Here is an 18,201-nt window from a genome sequence, read left to right on the forward strand (position 1 = left end):
ATCCCAAGATCACATTTTTATTTGTTAAACAACATTACCGTTACAGATATAGTCACTTGTTCACGCTAGTGTTCTGATTAATTCCAGCTATAATTTTGCTGGAATTTCTACTGAACCAATTTTACTTTTCAACACTAGGGGATAAGGATAAACAATTTAACAGTAACATTATCAAATTAACAAACTTTTATTCACATTTGTAAAAATCGTATCAAATAAATAAGTACACACTCTTAAAGCGAACACACGCTGGCTCAATCAAGACTACTTTTGGACCACTGAATAACATCCGTTTGCAAACCAGGATAAGCTTGAATGGCTTTTTGTACCTGATCCTTCCTAAGTATAAAGTTGTACATTTGGTATTCCTTCAACCCACTGCGACCAGCCATACCGCTTACGGGAATAATTAACTCCAGTGCCTGGAACAATACAACAACTTGTAATGGTGTATTAGTTTGATTTTGTGTTAGATAGTTTATTGGAGGATAACCAAGATGGTTACAGGTTAGAGTTAAAACTTGTGCAGAGGGAGTCCGCTGGGTTCCAATTTTTGGGTCGGGCAAGGCCAACAGTTGACCCTAAGAGATTGGTTTGGACCAGAAATAATTTTCAGGCCAATCTAGAATTGGGTAATTGAAATTAGAAGTCTATGATTCAAGCTTTTATCCTCATGATTGAAGAGAGCGTCTGCAAAGATCGCTCGATATCAGGAGATGAGGATAACGTCCCAGAAACTGCGTAATATGTTTAACCAATTCCACTGTGATCGCTGGAGACGTAAACAATTTCACTAGAACTGTAGTAGAGGCTCACGATTTCTCTGCGACCACGGGAGATGTTTTAAGATGATGGAGATGACCACCAAGGATGTTCATGATCTCTCTCCTGCCGCTCCTGTTCAAAATCCTGATATTATCTCCCGCGGTTATGTAGATATCGTCGTCTCCCAAGGTCACGGAAACATTATCATCGTCATCAGAGATCGTGAAAAAAATCCTGATTATCTCCTGCGATCACGGTAAATTCTGAATAACTCCCGCAGATGTGTGGCCATCATTGTTATCTCCAGAGGTTACAAAAATGTTATCATCCTCATGCACAATTGCTGAAAAATCCTAAAAATCTTCTGCGGTTGTGTGGTCATCTCCCGCGGTTACTGAAAAGTTATCATCGTCATTCTGTGATCACGGTACAATCCTAAACATCTTCCGGGATCGCGTTAAATTCTGAACATCTCCTGCAGTTGTCTTCTGCGGTAACGGAAATGTTATCATAGTCATCCTATTCACGGCAAAAGCGTGAATATATTGACTGTACGAACTTAGTTTTTTTTTTTTAAGGTCATAGTCTTATATTTAAATACAAATCCCATATATTTCATGGCCAGCACAAAACTAAGTAAAATTCCCGGTTTTTTGTTTGGTAGATACCCTGTTTAATGCATTTTTAATAAAATTTGGACCACAAAGAAGTCTCTCATATTTTTCCTAGAAATATGTCTGCACAACTGTTCAAGTTTTTTCCACTACTGTTTCAAGGGATACCTCCTTCCCCTGTCCGGTCCATGAGCACCAGACTTAACTAAAGTATCACTGAATATGTGTTTAAATAGAGTTTTATGCCCTGTAACTTTGTACCAAGTATTGTAGCTCTATCTGCATTATTTTTAAAAATATTTAACTGTCCTGGGACTTTTTTACCACCCTGTATAAATTTCCAATTGAATCAACCTTTTGAGGTCTAGGTGACATCCAGCCACTATAATGCACACAAAAAAAGTAGCATACTATTACCAGTAATGATATGACAAATTTGGTTGTGATATCTCTTTTCGTTTTAAAGTAATAAAGTCGTCCTAAGACTTGATTGTCACCCTGTATAACTGTAGATTACTTATTTTGCACACGTAATGAGTGCTGCAAAAGTATCCATCCATTTTTGTACAATTTCTGGCGGATTAAAAAAGAACTAGAAGAGTTCAGGTGTCTGAACAAGAAAGTGCTACACGACTCAGTGGCGGATCCAGAGGGGGGGGCGAAGGGGGTGATCCGAGTATAGAATTTAATATGTCTGTGATCGATGCTTTTATTCTCGTGATCAAAGAGAGTGTCTGCATAGATTGCACGATCGCAAGTGTTATTTAATTTCAGAGTAGTTGTAGTGTACTTTGTACTTAAATACTTTAGTATATGATTTTTTTCTTAAATAAAATAATTGATTGATATATCACAACAGTTAACAAGACCTGTAATTTCAAATTATGCTTCAGTTTTATTTATTCCTTTTTCACCAAACATAGGCGAAATACATCCATGGTATGAAACAATTTTTTCCATTATCTTCTTACCTGAATCCTTTCAAATGCTTTAAGTATAACGGATCTTTCACCTATCTTGACACTATGTGACTGCCTTGCAAAGTTGAGATATCTTTGTAAAATCATCTCAAAGTTGAATGGCACTTCATCATACAGCTCCATTTGATGGCAAATAGCTATCACCTATAAAGGAAAATCATATTACTACAGGAAAGTCTCCAATCGTTAAAAGAACTGTCCTAGTTTGGTAAAAAAATTAGCAACTAAAATCTTCTCATATACCTCTCGTAGATGATGTACACTGCACACAAAGTGATTTTTAAAATGTATAATAATTAAATACGATGATGCAATAGACATGGTAAATAATCATCATACAGCGTAGGGCAGAATGGATTTGGCACTTTGACTTGTGTAGTACTATGGCTGAGGAGGGGAGAGAAGGACATATTGTTGGTATGGTCGCTCACATAATAAATTAGTTTTAACTTTAACATGGTTTGAACTGGTAAAACATTGAGGTTACGCTGTGTGTGCTTATTTCAAAAACTAGAAATAAAATCAAAAATGATATTGAGTGCAACAAAATATGATTGTCGGTTGAAAAGTTTGAAGTGGTAGCACTCTACTCTAAGAACTGAGAAACGCAGACGACGCAAATAAGTGAGAACACCGGAAAATGTTGGGTTTGTCACGGCAGTGGTTGAGTGGTGCCCAAAATTTTCTGACAGGCATGCTATTGCATTAGGAATGTCAGATTGTAGTTTGAGAACAATTGCGTACTTTCATCTATATAAAATTATGATGGCACAAAAATTAATAAAAAATTATATTGAAAAAAAAACGCAAAAACTTGTGATAAATGCTTGCGCAAATTACTTGTGAAGCAGTGTTGTTTAAGAGGTTACAACCAGGCACATTTTCAACTCAATGGGTTGTGACTGTTGTGAGCAAACAGGATTTCCGCCATTGGGCTGAAATCCTGAGCATAATTTGTGAAAGACAATGCATATGAGTTCAGTTCTGTATTGAAACTCAGGAGTTTCAGGTTAGATTTTGTTAAGAAAGAGGTCAAAAAGGGGTTACAAATTTTAAAAGTTATGTTACAAGTTTCAATGTGAGAAAACTTGTTCGAGCCCAAACTTGATAAAAATGCTGAAGAGCATGAAAAGGGAGAGTTATGGTTTCAACAGTGCAGAGCTGTAGCCACACTACAGAAGCTGAGGACATTGCTGGGCATTAAATGTCTCGGGATGTGAAATGGTTAGCACATTCCCCTGATTTGAGATACTAGAAGAAGATAGCATTAATACACAGACCTTACATGAGCTCAAAGACCAGATAATTGAAGAAGTCATGAGTCGACAGTCAACACCATTTCACGTGAAATGTGCATTATGAGTTGATAAGAGCTTTGGAGAACGTCTATCAGTGTGTGATGCCGATGGTCATAATTTTTGAGACATTTTTTTTACTAAGTAAAAATTAAAAGGTATATTCTTTTTAAATAAAAAAAATGTATGTATGTTTACCACAAATCATCAATCTCCTAAATCCATTCTTGAATTAGTCTCAATCTCAATCCACAAACGTTTGAACAGCCCTGGCTTTAAAACAATAAAACCGTAAGTTTGTGCGAGTTTGCTAATCTGTATGGTATCTTAGGAATTACAATTACCAAGCAAAGTTCTAATGTTGAAAGCCCCTGAAGAATAGACACCTTGTCATCTTGAGACCAGTTCTCATAACATTCCAACACATCTTCAGCAGTTAGTGAAGCGCCTGTGGTATTGGAGACAGACAGTTGGCTTACAAGATACAACTGGAACAAGATCATATACAGATTATAGTAGGTTTTATATAAATGGAAGAAGATGGAGAGGCCTAGTAAATACCCTGACCTGGGGATAACCGGAACGGGAGAGAATATAGCCTATATATATGAATGTGTACATAATATACGGGGTGTTTTTTTTTCATACTTGCTTCTTTATCCATGTAAAAACTGCAATAGGCCTAGTTAGAAATATGCAGTTTGCGGGAATCGTATATTGACTTAGGGGCCGCAATTGTGAATTTAATGTGAAGTTCCCACTTCACCCCTTTCTCCCCCTACCCTAAACTTAAAATTTTTGAATTGCAAGGTACCCCTTTTGACATATCAAATGTGAGGGCATGAAAAAAGAAAAAGAATGGCACAAACTAGAGATATCTACGTCAATCCTATGAAAAGTTATGGCAGTTGAAAATTTGAATTTTTTGTCCCTTTTTTTTAGAAAAAATGTTTTTTTTAAACAGAGCCGTTTTTAAAAAAACGGAGCACAAAAACGGTAAGAGCTAGCAAAGATTTGAAATTAAATTTTCTGCAAAATACTCTTAAGCGTTTTCCGAAAATTGCACTCCTTCACCTTCAAAAATCGCCCTAATTCTAAAATTTGTAAAATTTCTCAATTATTTTTATGTTTTTTTTATTGAACAAGCATGCCAGCTAGTCAAACCTTTGAAAAATGCTCCCACTTTTTCAAAAATGGCCACCATTGTCCAATATGGTGACTTACTTTAAAATTTCTGTTGGATACCTTGTATTGTAAGATTTTCTTAGAATGAACAGTTGGTACTCGTAAACTCGTTTATGAGATACAGTAGTTAGCCTACACCTTGGAAAAAGATGGCTTGTGTGTGCATCCTGTAGCTCCCAAATGAGTAAGTTTGAATAGGAAAAGCGAAGATTATTTAAGTCTTAAAATTGCATCTACATTCTAAGAAGATCATAAAACATGTTCCAGTACTTCTAGAAGAAGTTTTTAAGTAATTTAAGTTATGTTAAAAAAGTGGAATCATAGTAGGTGTTTTATTTAACTAGGAACATTTATTAAAATCCCAATTATCACGGACAGCTAGGTCCAGAACCATGGACAACTTTGGAACAACCCAGATACTCAGCTATAAGGAGGCTTTTTCTGTGGAAGCACAACCTGTTGTGCCTCTGTGAATACGATACTGCAGTGCTTTGTTTAATTGTTAAGCAAACTAATAAAACAAAGTTGACGTTTCAAAATAGTCATAGGCTAAGTTATTCTTAGGCTAACCAATGTGATGCTTACCAAAAATGATCGAAATGATTTCTCACTAATATCATGGAATAACAGTTTTTCTACAACTTCTTTCACTTCACTATTGCCACACAAATTGTTCACCGAGGAGTTCCAGTTTTGGACGAATTTATCTTTTCTCCGACCAGATTCACTTTCTATACACAATAATGACTTAAACAACTGCATCCTTTCTATATCTGTTGGAGCAGGAAGCAGAAGAATCGTCCTGTGGGAAAATCGTGACTTGACTCGCTTTTCTAACAACTCAGTGACGTCTATGCGTGTTGTCATTCCCACCACACAAATTGGAGCCTGGAAAAGACAGGCCAATTAGAAAAGTGTTTTGGATTTTAAACAGTATAACTTACTTGCTCCAGTGGTGCACAGATCGAACTTTGTTCAAAAGTAAATATGTGTGTGTACTAAATACTACATACTACCAAAAAAGCAAGAGTGTTTATAAGAATATTGCAGGGCATAAAATAACATGTTAAAGTGTCGCCCAGTGCTGAGATTTTGTTGCCCAGTGACTATGGGTGGTGCCGGCATATTTTTTTTATTGATTCATATTTTAAATGTATCGGAATCAATTTAAACAGTATTCTAGAGCGAAAATTGCACATTGAGGAAACACGTTAAAAATCATATTCTGTCATAATTATATCTACAGATAATTACAGATTTTTTTTACTCGCATACTTATAAATAAATTTGTATTACTGTACAACAATTATGGTTTTGATTTTTACCTGTATAAAAATAAGTGGAAATTTACAATTTATTAGTATTACACACCCCCCGATACCCCGGTAAGTCTGGCGCCACTGTCGCCCAGTGGAAATCCCTTAAAATATGCTCTGGAATATTGTAAATGTAATGTAAAACCGATTAATATACAGGGTGTCTCAGACCACCTGGCCGGCTTGTATAGCTCCAATATGAAAGCAAATGGAAACCTAATTGCAACTGGAACCCCCTATTTTGACCCCAAGGAATTCAGCTAAATTATTTTCAACCCCAAAAAAGCACCCCAAAGGGCAGATTTTGGGGGGTGGGGGTGGTTTTTGGGAAATTTTCAAATGTAAAGGGGGGTCGTGTTATACCTCTTTTTAAAGGTCCTTTAGTCGTGAGTATTTTAGTGGAAAAAGATTTTAATTATCTCCATCCCTATTTACAGGGTGTTCAAAAACGTACAAAAAATATACCTTTGAACTACTTTTCACTGTAAAGAGGTGGAATTTCGTGGGGGGTTCAAATTTTGACAACACTTTAATTAATAAATGAGCTTTCAAAAAACTCTGGTTTTAACCCTTTTGCTATCTTTTTACTTATGTTACGCATTTTCAAACTTTTTGAAGTTTCAAAAGCTGTTATCTCAAAAATTTCAAATGGCAACATGGGTTTAATTACAAACCACATTGTAGCCCTTGAAATTTGCTATAATTTTTGTATTTCATGTTTTTTGGTATCTTCATTGGTTAAAGAGATATAGCGAAATTAGTGTATTTTAATGTTTTATTAAATGGTATTCAAAGTGTTTGCTGTTGTAAATGTACACGTCTAGGTCTCAATTAAAACTAATTATTTTAAAAAATTAAAATACTACCCAGATTGTTAAACTTGGAGGATTAATAAAGGAAAAAACGCAACTGCAAAAATTCTTAGTTATTTTACAATTTACAAAGTTCTAATAGTGCTTTGAATGAATACTGTCTATAAATGCTACTGGTAAATAAAAAAAATCATTATGAAATCAATGAGCGTGTGCGTGAAACTGGTCACGTTTGATCAGATAAAACAAATTATAAGGAACTTACTGGATCCGTACGAGAGGTGAATGCACCTGCGGTAGTAAAATAGCAATACAGTACCATAATAGTGGAGAAGAAGTTCTAAGTGCATAAACAGAGTTGGGGTTTGCATGGAACAAAATGGAAGGCAATTTAAGCATTTGTAGAAGTCCATCGGTATGTAGGCTATTAATGCTGATTCAAACAAATTATTCATTCAAAGCACTATTAGAGTCATGGAATTGTAAAATAACTAAGAATATTTGCAGTTGTGTTTTTACCTTTATCAATCTTCCAAGATCAACAATCTGAGTACTATTTTATTTTTTTAGACAAGATTTGTTTTAATTGAGACCTAAAGGGGTACATTTGCAAAAGCAAACACTTTGAATACCATTTAATAAAACATTAAAATACACTAATTTCACTATATCTCTTTAACCAATGAAGATACCAAAAAACATGAAATACAAAAATTATAGCAAATTTCAAGGGCTACAATGTGGTTTGTAATTAAACCCATGTTGCCATTTGAAATTTTTGAGATAACAGCTTTTGAAACTTCAAAAAGTTTGAAAATGCGTAACATAAGTAAAAAGATAGCAAAAGGGTTAAAACCAGAGTTTTTTGAAAGCTCATTTATTAATTAAAGTGTTGTCAAAATTTGAACCCCCCACGAAATTCCACCTCTTTACAGTGAAAAGTAGTTCAAAGGTATATTTTTTGTACGTTTTTGAACACCCTGTAAATAGGGATGGAGATAATTAAAATCTTTTTCCACTAAAATACTCACGACTAAAGGACCTTTAAAAAGAGGTATAACACGACCCCCCTTTACATTTGAAAATTTCCCAAAAACCACCCCCACCCCCCAAAATCTGCCCTTTGGGGTGCTTTTTTGGGGTTGAAAATAATTTAGCTGAATTCCTTGGGGTCAAAATAGGGGGTTCCAGTTGCAATTAGGTTTCCATTTGCTTTCATATTGGAGCTATACAAGCCGGCCGGGTGGTCTGAGACACCCTGTATAGTACATTTATAAAGTAATATAATCCTATAAATAAAACTGTGTACTGCGTGTACATGCCTCATAACCACTAGTAAATGTATGTGCTACTTGTGGCCATGCCCAGTATTGCGTTAGGGAGTTAAAAACTAATTTGAAAACCTTTTTCCTTTGTGGTCTTCTGTAAGAGAAGTCTGGTTACTCACCAAAAACCCATTTACTTCTGAAATGGATACTTTCAAGGCCATTTTTAACTACCTAACCCATTTTTGCACTTTACCCTCACTCATTGCACTAGCACCGTAACCTTTAGTCATCTGGCAATGAATGTCGGCATCAAATATGTTTCTTGAGGTCAAAAAACTACCCACTGTCATCATCTCGCATGTAGCGGAAGATTCAATAATTAACCTTTCCGTTCATAAATTATGCCAATAAGCGGTTTGGAGCCTTGTTGCGGCAAATACCAGAGCTATATGCAGAAACAGCCCTTACTTAAAATAAAATACAACCCTTTAAAGTCTATTTACAAATAAGTTTGGCAGGTGTGGGCCTAAGCAGTCTGTAGGGAAAACAGTTGACCAAGATCTCTCTTCTCAATTGGCTTAAAACTGAATCTACTTTAACGTTCATAAAAACATGCGAGTGGTCTGCAACTCCAGTTCAGTATAGATTTAACAATGTATTGTACTACCCCACATTTAAACTGAAAATAAGGGTCTAGGCATGAGGGCTCTCTAGTGGGACCATTTCTCTTTATAAATAAACCAAAAGACCTTAGAACATCAGTAAGGTTCTTAGTTTTTAATTTGGATCGCAGTAGGATAATGGCATTTCTCTACTTGGCCCAAGAACGTCTGAATGTTACCACTAGGTGAATAGTATTGAATCCCAAATTTGGTTCGTGTGCCACTTGTGGTTATGGCTAATTTTCAAACACAAATACCTAGTAAAGACACTCCAAAATGCCATAATGTAGTGTACAACCACCATTGTAATAGTGCCGTATGGTAATAACTGGTGGTGCACGTCATAGTTCTGGGGATTACGTGTACTACCATTAAGTAAAACTGTAAAAGTCAGGGGAAAATTTGTTGAAGAGAATGTTTTAATTGAAGTTATAATGTAAGAAGTAGCTTGCTTGTAGCATTGTAGGCGTTCACAAACTTAAAATATAAAAAGTGAATATAAAGCTAGTACTAAAAAAATGTTTGTATTACCAATCATAGTAGAGTTTTGAGTTTTATAAATTTCCTATTATCAATGGTGATATACCGGGAAGAGTAAACATTGACCACGCACAACAGACTCCCCTTTTCTGAACTTGGTAAGTTTAGCCTCTAGATCAGGGGTTCTCAACCTTTTTATCTCCACGCCACCCTTGGAATCTTGAAATTTCTTTGGTTTTTGATGTAAACAAAAACAAAATATTCACCTCAGTTTTGAACACAGTTTCTGTCTAATGTAAGGCTACGTATTGCATAGTATTAATTTCTCAGTATCACAAAAATAATCTGTATATTTAATTCCCTTAGTGAATCAGTTCACAACATAGTTTACTAGATTATTTAAATATATAAAAAAAAAAAAAAAAAAACACAAAAGACTCTTTATGACTCTAAAACCTTTTAACATACACACTTTTATTGGATAGCCTACATAGTGTTCAAAATACTTACATAACTTGCTTGTGCTGCCTCAAAGAGGTTGTAGAGTAAAGTTTGATTTCGGTGATAACAAAACAAATGAAACTCATCCAGGATAAAAATCACAGGTTTGGATGTTTCTTTATCTCCGGTCTTTAGGCTGTGCAAGAGGAACAACAAGTTGTCTGAAACAGGCATATTTAGTTGTTAGATTAGTTTAGTACTAGTATGACAACTAAGTAGGCCTACTGGGTTTGGAGTTAGATTTTGGAATTTACATGTAAACTTCAGGTATTTAAACCTTTTCTAATTAGAGAAATGACAGGTCCATATTACCAACCCATCTTTACTAATATGACAACAGGTAATAGATAAAGAAAAAAAAGTGGCTGTTAAACTTATTAAATAGGCTAACTAGTTTATTTAAAAAGAAGTATTACCGTATTCTTATTTTTGAATGAATTAGTTAGCCTACTTCATGAATTTAACAGCTCCAGTTTTTTTTCTTTTTATCAAAAGGCCAATATCAAAAACTTTAACAATGTATTAGACAGATGGTCACAAAAAAAATTAATAATTTTTTAATTTAAGTTATGCCAGGTTCAGGGTCACAGCCATTATGCAGAGCGGAGGAAAGTAATATAGTAGCACAAACCAGCTGGTTACTGTCACCAACCACCAACCAACCAGTCACCAACCAAACCAAACCAAACCACCAAACACCAACCAGTCTGTCTACAGAATTGGTGGGAATATCGGCTTCCTGCTTGCAACATCTACAAGAATTTTGGGGTACCTGTTGTGAATACCTGACTTGTTTTACTGAGTTGCTTCAAACACACCAAAGCTTTAGAGTTCTTGTGCGCTGTGGAAATTGTGCTTTAAAGTTTTTAATGACTGTGGTTAGGATTTAAATAGATTGCTTGTATTTTTATAAAATTAATAAAAATTAGTTGTCTTTGTCAGTAGTTTCATGAATGGTGGTAAAAGATTCCTGATACATACCTGAGAAAGATCCTGCTACTCTGTCCCCTTCAAGTTCATCCAGATGAAGCTGACCAATGATTTCTTTCAGTGCCAAATTGTCGTCCATGTGGACCAGCCCATTTAATTGCACAGTAATGAAGTCATTCTCAACAGTGTCTTTGAACGATTTCAGTGCACTATTGAGAAGCTGGAAAGAAAAGAAATTTAAAATGATAAGGGAAAATTGTAAAGCGAATGGAACTTAACTACAAATTAAAATAATAAACAATGTCTAGGAAGGTGGTTGTAAACAAACCTTGAACATTCTGTATTCTATTTAGTGAATACTATAGCTTAAACTTAGTATTTAATATTAAAAAAGGTGAATCAATCTGGGTTAATATCGAGGGCGGATCAAGTAAAGAACAGGATTTTGGTTATAACCAAATGTATTTGATTTTTGCTATCTGATAATATTGTTTATGGGTTATGCACTTATGCACATTTCTTGCATCGGACACACTTTTCTTTGTCAATTGAAAAAAGATGTTAATAGCGGCTTACTCATTATACCACGGAGATTTAATCAAAGAACACAGTTTGTATTTGGCACGAGCGCCAATTTTCCTTCACTAAGTTTTTGGCTAGGCCTACTATTACGAGATTTACAGGTGAGACCGAGCTAGAACAACTTATTACCGATAGTGGACGAAGTAAAGAACACTATATTGGTTTTATATTTGAACTAGCTCTCTAGGCTGCTTCAGGAGTTCAATGGAGACTTTGATTTACAGATAGACCTTGTAAATTAATGTTGAGTTTCTCAATAAGCTTATTTTTTTTACAACAAGTTATTAAGTTATGTTAACTTATAGCACTTTTACGCAGAAGACTTACCAAGGTTTTTCCAACTCCTTTGAATCCAATTATCAAGGCAGAATCACTCTCCCCATATTTGATAGTTCTTTCCAAAACATATCGCAATTGTTCGTATTCTTTTTCAAAATGGGAAGAAGACAAACATGAGGATAGTATCTGATTCTTTAACTTTCTTCTCCAAGAAAAGAAATTTGAATATGGTTTATCAGAATTTTCACTAGGCAAGTCAGGCTTTGTTTTCAAATTTTTCATGTTGAAAGTATTTTGCCCAATTAATTATTTCTGAAACTGAAAAAGTTTGTCACTAAGTTATGAAGAAAAATAATTTAATAAATTCATCAAGTAAGTTAGGCCCTACATTCAGTTTTTCTCCATAACTTAAACTTAAGTTCAAAACTTCAAAGCTTACACTAGCCTTAAGTTAGTTTAGCCTAATGCGTTAAGTTCTGAAATAATAAAATTTACTTAAACTTAACGTCAAAATTTAATCTTTAGAGCACCAAAGTAATTTATGTAGGGGGAAAGGGAATCAGAAAAGGGTACAGTTTCTTAACTGGGCTACGCTAATATTGATTAAAACTATCGAATTGAAAATATTGATTAATAATTGATATTTTATATTATATCTAGGCCTATTATAAAATTAAACTATCATAACCTAACCTAACCAACCAAACTTGCTGATGGTGAAAAAATCGCATGAAGGTTTACTAATCGAATCGATAATTTCAATCAATATTAGTTAAGAAACTGTACCCTCAGAAAAATGTACAGTATTTCTTCCAATTCCCATAAATTATGGTGATAAACAGTTGTTTGCAAAATATAAAGCTTAGCTCTTATGTTGGTGACAGTGCAAACAAAGGATAAGTTAGGTAGGCTTCTTAACTTACACTCTTGTTCTGCAATGAACTTTTTTTAGACAAAGGTTAATATGGGCTAGGGTACTTGTATTTTTGGTCATTTTTGGGAGCTTCGTTTAAGTTATAGGCTACTGCTTTAATGTAACTTAAACTTGAGAACTGATTGAGAGCTACTGTAAGTTACGTTAATCTACCTAAGTGAATACTTCTAAAGTTTTGTAATACTTTAATACTTTTTAGTGAAATGGCGACCATACAAAGTAGGTATTTTAAGCCAAGTATGAATGGAGATGAGTGTAGGATGAGTGGCGCGATCTTGTAGTCTTGTTCTTGTTAGTGACTAAGGTTGACATATTCCCTAGACACAGCTGTTAATTAATAGCCCAGATACAGCTAAAGGCAACTAAGGGACCTACAGTTTATAGAGGAATCCGAACCACATTTTTGCCTTTGGTATAAGTTATACGAATTGGTCTAATTATCAGGATAGTAAGTTACTGCGGATAGTTAATCCACACCAGGGAGTATCGCATCCACAGTGCATGCCTTTAAATATCCACAATTCGTGAATCGTGACGTGACCTCCAAGTAGCTGGATAACAGGACGACGCCACCCGTCCCAGTCTATTATTAAGTTATAGTTCAACAAGTTTTTTGGTTAGCTTATTATGAGTAGGCCTAGGCCTAGTTTAGCCAAAAATAGGGTTAGCCTAATGTTTACAAACACAACTAACTTCTAAAACATGAAAAACATTTAAAAAAAACTCTATCCCTCTCTCTCTGAGGCCCTGCCCTGGTCTAAGACTGATGATTAGGATTAAAAAAATAATCTGGTTCTGATTACATTAGATCACTAACTTACCTACTTTACAAAGTCCACAACATTCTGCGCATAAAACATCTAACATCAGTAACACCAATTAGGCTTAGTAATTAACTTATTTAGGTAATAATGATAGTTGAAAGATCCATAAGTTAAAGTTTTTTTTTTTATATTTATATTTGTTGTTTACGGTTTAGGTTATGTTTAGTTTTATGCAACGCACTATGATGTTAGTTTATGTCATACCACATACCACCATTAAATTACCTCACCATTATCCCGCCAAGGCGCCAAAATGTTTGGATTGGATTGGACGCGGTTGTGGATTCAGTCCAGTCCAGTACCAGTCAGCCAGCATAGGCACAGACAATAGGTTAAAGTATTATATTGTCTGTGGCATAGGTCTGTGGCGCAGCGCGACAGCAGTCAGTCCGTTCTGTTTCGTTTCAGTTTCAGTCAACAACCAACAACTCAACTCGGCAGGAGAAGAGCGACAGCCGAAAAAGCCGGCAGCGAATAGCAGAAGCAGAAAGAATCGAGTCGAGAGGGAAAACTTAATGGTCAACTAGGATAAGGATAAGAAGTGATAATAATATGAGTGGTGTTAGATCCAAAATGAAAATTAAGGTAAGATCACTTATCTGTAAATAAGTGTAATTTGCTATAAGCCTGTACATGTTTAACTTAGTTTAATGAAGCAACCTGTCCTAACAATTCAGACCAATTTAACTTAAGCTAGGCCTAACTTATCTAAGGAAGAGCCTCTGTAAACTGTACAGGCCTAAGCCCACCTCCTCTATTCTTTTCTAAACCGATGTATATATTAATAATAATAATAATATGATGATAACGAATTTAACTGGGCCAGGCTAAGGCCGGATGACCAAATAGGCTATTACATTTTGGTAATTTTACCTACCTACATTTATCACAGCCGATACCTACTAACTTAACTTAGCTAAGCCGCGTTTACACCGGAGTTTGAAACACGAGTTGCAAATGGTAAAGATCAAATAAGGGAGTTGAAAACTTTTTTTTGCAACACTGGTTTCAGTCACTATGTGCCATTGAAACACAAAATAGAAACATTTCTCCGCCATCCCCTACGCTGCCCCCTCCACCATGGTTACCATATGTTCTGGCTCACACCCCTGGGAGCGCTGTGTAGCTACGTAGCGCTAAAGCTGTAACTCCCAGCAGTGTGTGCCAGAACCTATGGTAATTTTAATTGCAGCACAGTTGACGGTCTATATTTAATTCTTTTTGTCTATGCCTCCACTTTCACTCACGTGATCACTCTCACCACCCTGTGTCTCGACTCAAGTGTCATTACATTACCCTCTCTAGACTGTTACTAATCTTAGTTACCTCGTGCTTGTTGTGGGTGATCGGTGGTGAGTGACAATGGAAAATTTATTGAGTGAAATGGAGTGGGGAGATGACAACATTCTAAATTAATTAGCTTGTACAGTAAGCAGTAAGTCCTGTGGAACCAAACTATTTCCGATTACAAAAATAAAAACATGAACAACTACGCATGGAAAGACATTTCATTCAAAATGACATCCTCAACACTTGACATCTTCGGAAGGACTGATCCCAGGATCCAGTACATAGGTGAGTAATAATCAACGTCAAAAGTGTTTTAAACATTTTCATTAAACATAGAAATAAAACCACGAAATAAAAATTGCAAACTTTTATTTCAAAATACTGTTTGCAGCTGCTGCTGTTTGCAATAAAAGTTTGCAACGTTTTGTTTAAAACTTCGGTGTAAACGCGGCTTTAAGGCTCAAGTTAACCCACAGAACTAATCATTAAATAGGTGTTTAAGAAGTTGTTAAGAACAAGAAGGTGTTTTAGAAGTTTTAAGAAGGAATCAAAACAGCAGCACCATTTATGTTTAGTATTGTTTATATGAAGTAGAACTTAACTTTTTTAATTAATTGATAATGTAATGTCTTATCTTAGCAATAATTTAATATGTCATCACCATTATCCCGCTAAAATGTTTTCCGGCAGAACAGCACATAGAGGTGAATAGAGCTATGGACAGACATAGTGCAGCTTTAATTAAGTGGGGGCTTGGGTAGACTTCCGTATCTGTCGTCAAAAACAACCGAATGAAACAATCGATAGATGGATTATTTGATATATATCGATTATTTCATTCGATATATCGTTTGGTTGGTTAGGTTAGGTGGTTATGGGGGAGCGAGCTGGTCTAGTGGTTAGAGCACCGGACTCCGGTTCTTGGGTCCTGGGTTCAAATCCCACCAAATCACCAATGGATTTTATCTAAGTAATAATGATTTTCAAAAAAAAAATAATAAATAAAATATATTTAAAAAAAACTGTTTTGATTGAAATTTGTCATGGTCTTTATTATTCTAAACAAAATAGTGCAAACTCCCATTCCTGTAAAAATTACAGTTGAAAAGTTAATGCAACTTTTGTAATTGTACCTACCTATAATTGTTATGTAATTGTAAATATAATATACATCTTACCCAGGATAAAGGTTGTTGACAAGCTAATGGAAGAAAGTATGTGGCAGATCGCTGATACAGTTTATTTTAGTAGGCATAGGTACTTGGGAGCATTCCGGAACATAGGCTAATAATATAGTAAAATGAATCGGTACAATAATTGGTAGGCCTACTAATATCTATTTTAATTGTGACCATTTTTGTTGCGACCAATAAAACATGAGGGTTGAGCAAAGTCCAAATCATCCAATTGTTGTGATGAATCGAGGTGGATTATTTTAAAATAGCTGCATTATGTAAGTTAGTTGAAACAACCCAATTTACCCGTTGAAATGTCCAGCTAAGTAAAACATGTTGTAGGAAGGAGTGGTGCTCGTAATTGATGTTGGAGAGGCTGTTGGTAATCTTGTTGGAAACGGAAAAAGCTTCTTGGAGAATAGCAAGATATGCGCCTCAAGGATTATCCAGCGTAAAGTAAGTTTTCCATGAAAGTAGGCCTAAATTAGATATTTTAGATTTTGTTTTTCTGTATTAAACTGATTTTAATAAAAATCATAAGACAAAACTCATATTCACCCTGAACAATAGTTACCAGTGACTGTGGTTAGTATGCAATACACATTTTATTTATTTATTTTTTACGGTTACACCATTTTTACAGGGTTGACATGCTCTGTTTTTTTATGCCTGATTTTCAAAATCGCACCATCAATGTTATCTTTGGTTTCACAAGTCTGTTTGAACCTAAAGTCCTATGTATGATCAGTGATGGGCATGGATGAAAATCAAATCAACAAATGCACACAACAGAATAATGTCGGTTGCAGAAATGGTTATTTGAAGTTATAGTGTTGCTTGTGTGTATTTTTTAGTATTGCAAGAATTACTGCACCAAAAATTCACATAGGTCTAACTCTTTAGAAAAATATTCAAATAGGTTTTTGTTGTTTAGAAATTTGGTATAGTGTAGTAGATTTTAAGTGGGAACAAAACAAGCTTCGCCATTGGCAATACAGTAGAGTGTTGACTATCTGACCTTAACTGGATTACTTTAATGCTTTGTTCTGAAATGGCAACCATACGAATGTAGGTATTTTAAGCCAAATATGAATTGAGATGATATTAGGAGAGTAAAAAAATCACGGAAAACAAATAGGGCCACAAACCATAGCCATCTCTAGTATAAGGCCGCGGCGAGCGAAATCTGGCAACGTCGCATCCGAGGCATAGTCCAGCCGGCTCCCGCCATTAGTTTGCACAGACAGACGGCGCATCACCGGTGATTAACCTGTTTGTTTTACACAATTAGAGACAATATGGTATTCGTAGTGACAGTGTGTTATGCCTCATAAGTGTGTCGTGCCGGGGTGTAAAAGTAATCACTTAACACGTTCGCTGCGGGTGGGTCAGTACTGACCCACGGCGATCGAATCGCTCATGCTGCCGGGTCAGTACTAACCCACACTGCAGTGAATCAATATGTTGCTCAGTGCTAGCCTAGCGTCAGTCGAAGGTGGACCTACACCACGTTAGCGTGTAGTGTGTGACTTGCTTTGTTCACCGTTGAGTTGGTTCCCGCGGCCCGCTCCCGCCGTGGCGGCTGGGTCGGTACTGACCCACATTACTGTGAACGCCCCTCGCTTTGCTACTTTTTTGTGCTTTATGACGTCATATTCAATTTCAATTAACTTTTAAATTATTTCATTTCAATAATATTAACATTTCAAATTTTTTATATCTCTCATTTTTGTTTAGTATTTAATTTTTTTATACTCCGGTTCTTGATGGGTCAGCACTGACCCATGTATATGACGTCACATTATGAAGTCATATTCAATTCCAATCAATTGATATACTATTTTATGTTGGTTATGTTATCATAATGACTACCCCAAAGCAGAATGGTTCCTACGTGTCTGCAACGGCCTGTGAAAACCTCAAAATGTGTCTGCAAGCGCTAAAACTAAGAAGCTAAATAATGACTTATATACCGGTATATATATATATATATATATATATACCGGTGTATATATATATATATATATATATATATATATATATATATATATTCACTCTTTAGGGCTACTAGTAATATAGTTAAATAAAATAAGAAAATTTCAATAACTTGTATAGCCTACTTTTAAAACAAAAAACTAAAAAACTATTAAGGGGTAGGCATAATCAGGTTATTTAAATTTACTTTTTTTTTTATACGTATATATATACACATACCTTAACAAGTGTTAACAAGGTCTTCAGAAGCAAAACTTTAAATGTACTATAGTTTCTTTATATAAACACACTAGGGATGGACGGGATTGAAATTT

At 35.3% G+C, this 18,201-nt stretch overlaps 2 protein-coding genes across 4 annotated transcripts in view; one reads left to right on the forward strand and one right to left on the reverse strand.

Moving 5' to 3' along the window:
• Positions 1-168: 168 nt before the first annotated feature.
• On the reverse strand, positions 169-13,546 carry LOC128990078 (origin recognition complex subunit 4-like). 2 transcript variants are annotated; one of them, XM_054412312.1, is made up of 8 exons: positions 13,429-13,546; positions 11,718-11,987; positions 10,860-11,028; positions 9,888-10,039; positions 5,425-5,727; positions 3,999-4,142; positions 2,351-2,503; positions 169-422 (listed from the first exon to the last, which is right to left on the reverse strand). In XM_054412312.1, the coding sequence occupies exons 2-8, from the start codon at positions 11,949-11,951 to the stop codon at positions 255-257; spliced, it is 1,323 nt and encodes a 440-aa protein (XP_054268287.1). In that variant the 5' UTR covers positions 11,952-11,987; positions 13,429-13,546; the 3' UTR covers positions 169-254. The 2 variants fall into 2 exon arrangements, with proteins under 2 accessions (XP_054268287.1, XP_054268285.1); XM_054412310.1 differs by having other exon boundaries at positions 13,425-13,546.
• Positions 13,547-13,895: 349 nt separating this feature from the next.
• LOC128990423 (X-ray repair cross-complementing protein 5-like) overlaps positions 13,896-18,201 on the forward strand; it is a 28,546-nt gene continuing 24,240 nt past the window's right edge. For both annotated transcript variants that reach the window (XM_054412783.1, XM_054412784.1), the window contains exons 1-2: positions 13,896-14,012; positions 16,235-16,348. In XM_054412783.1, coding sequence (XP_054268758.1) covers positions 13,980-14,012; positions 16,235-16,348 — 147 coding nt within the window. In that variant the 5' untranslated portion in view covers positions 13,896-13,979. The remainder of the gene's footprint in view (positions 14,013-16,234; positions 16,349-18,201) is intronic.

The sequence above is a fragment of the Macrosteles quadrilineatus genome, unplaced genomic scaffold (assembly GCF_028750875.1).
Source record: "Macrosteles quadrilineatus isolate MER2022 unplaced genomic scaffold, UCM_ALF_1.0 Scaffold_3__2_contigs__length_128488019, whole genome shotgun sequence".
NCBI classification, from domain to species: Eukaryota; Metazoa; Arthropoda; class Insecta; order Hemiptera; family Cicadellidae; genus Macrosteles; species Macrosteles quadrilineatus.

Bases quoted from the DNA above. Each gene is read 5' to 3' on its own strand.
- LOC128990078 (XM_054412312.1), bottom strand. From the start codon at position 11,951: ATGAAAAATTTGAAAACAAAGCCTGACTTGCCTAGTGAAAATTCTGAT. The intron at 10,040-10,859 runs GTATGTATCAGG...TGCCTGTTTCAG, and splicing joins AGTAGCAGGATCTTTCTCAG to ACAACTTGTTGTTCCTCTTG. The intron at 2,504-3,998 runs GTAATTGTAATT...TTTCCTTTATAG, and splicing joins CAACATTAGAACTTTGCTTG to GTGATAGCTATTTGCCATCA.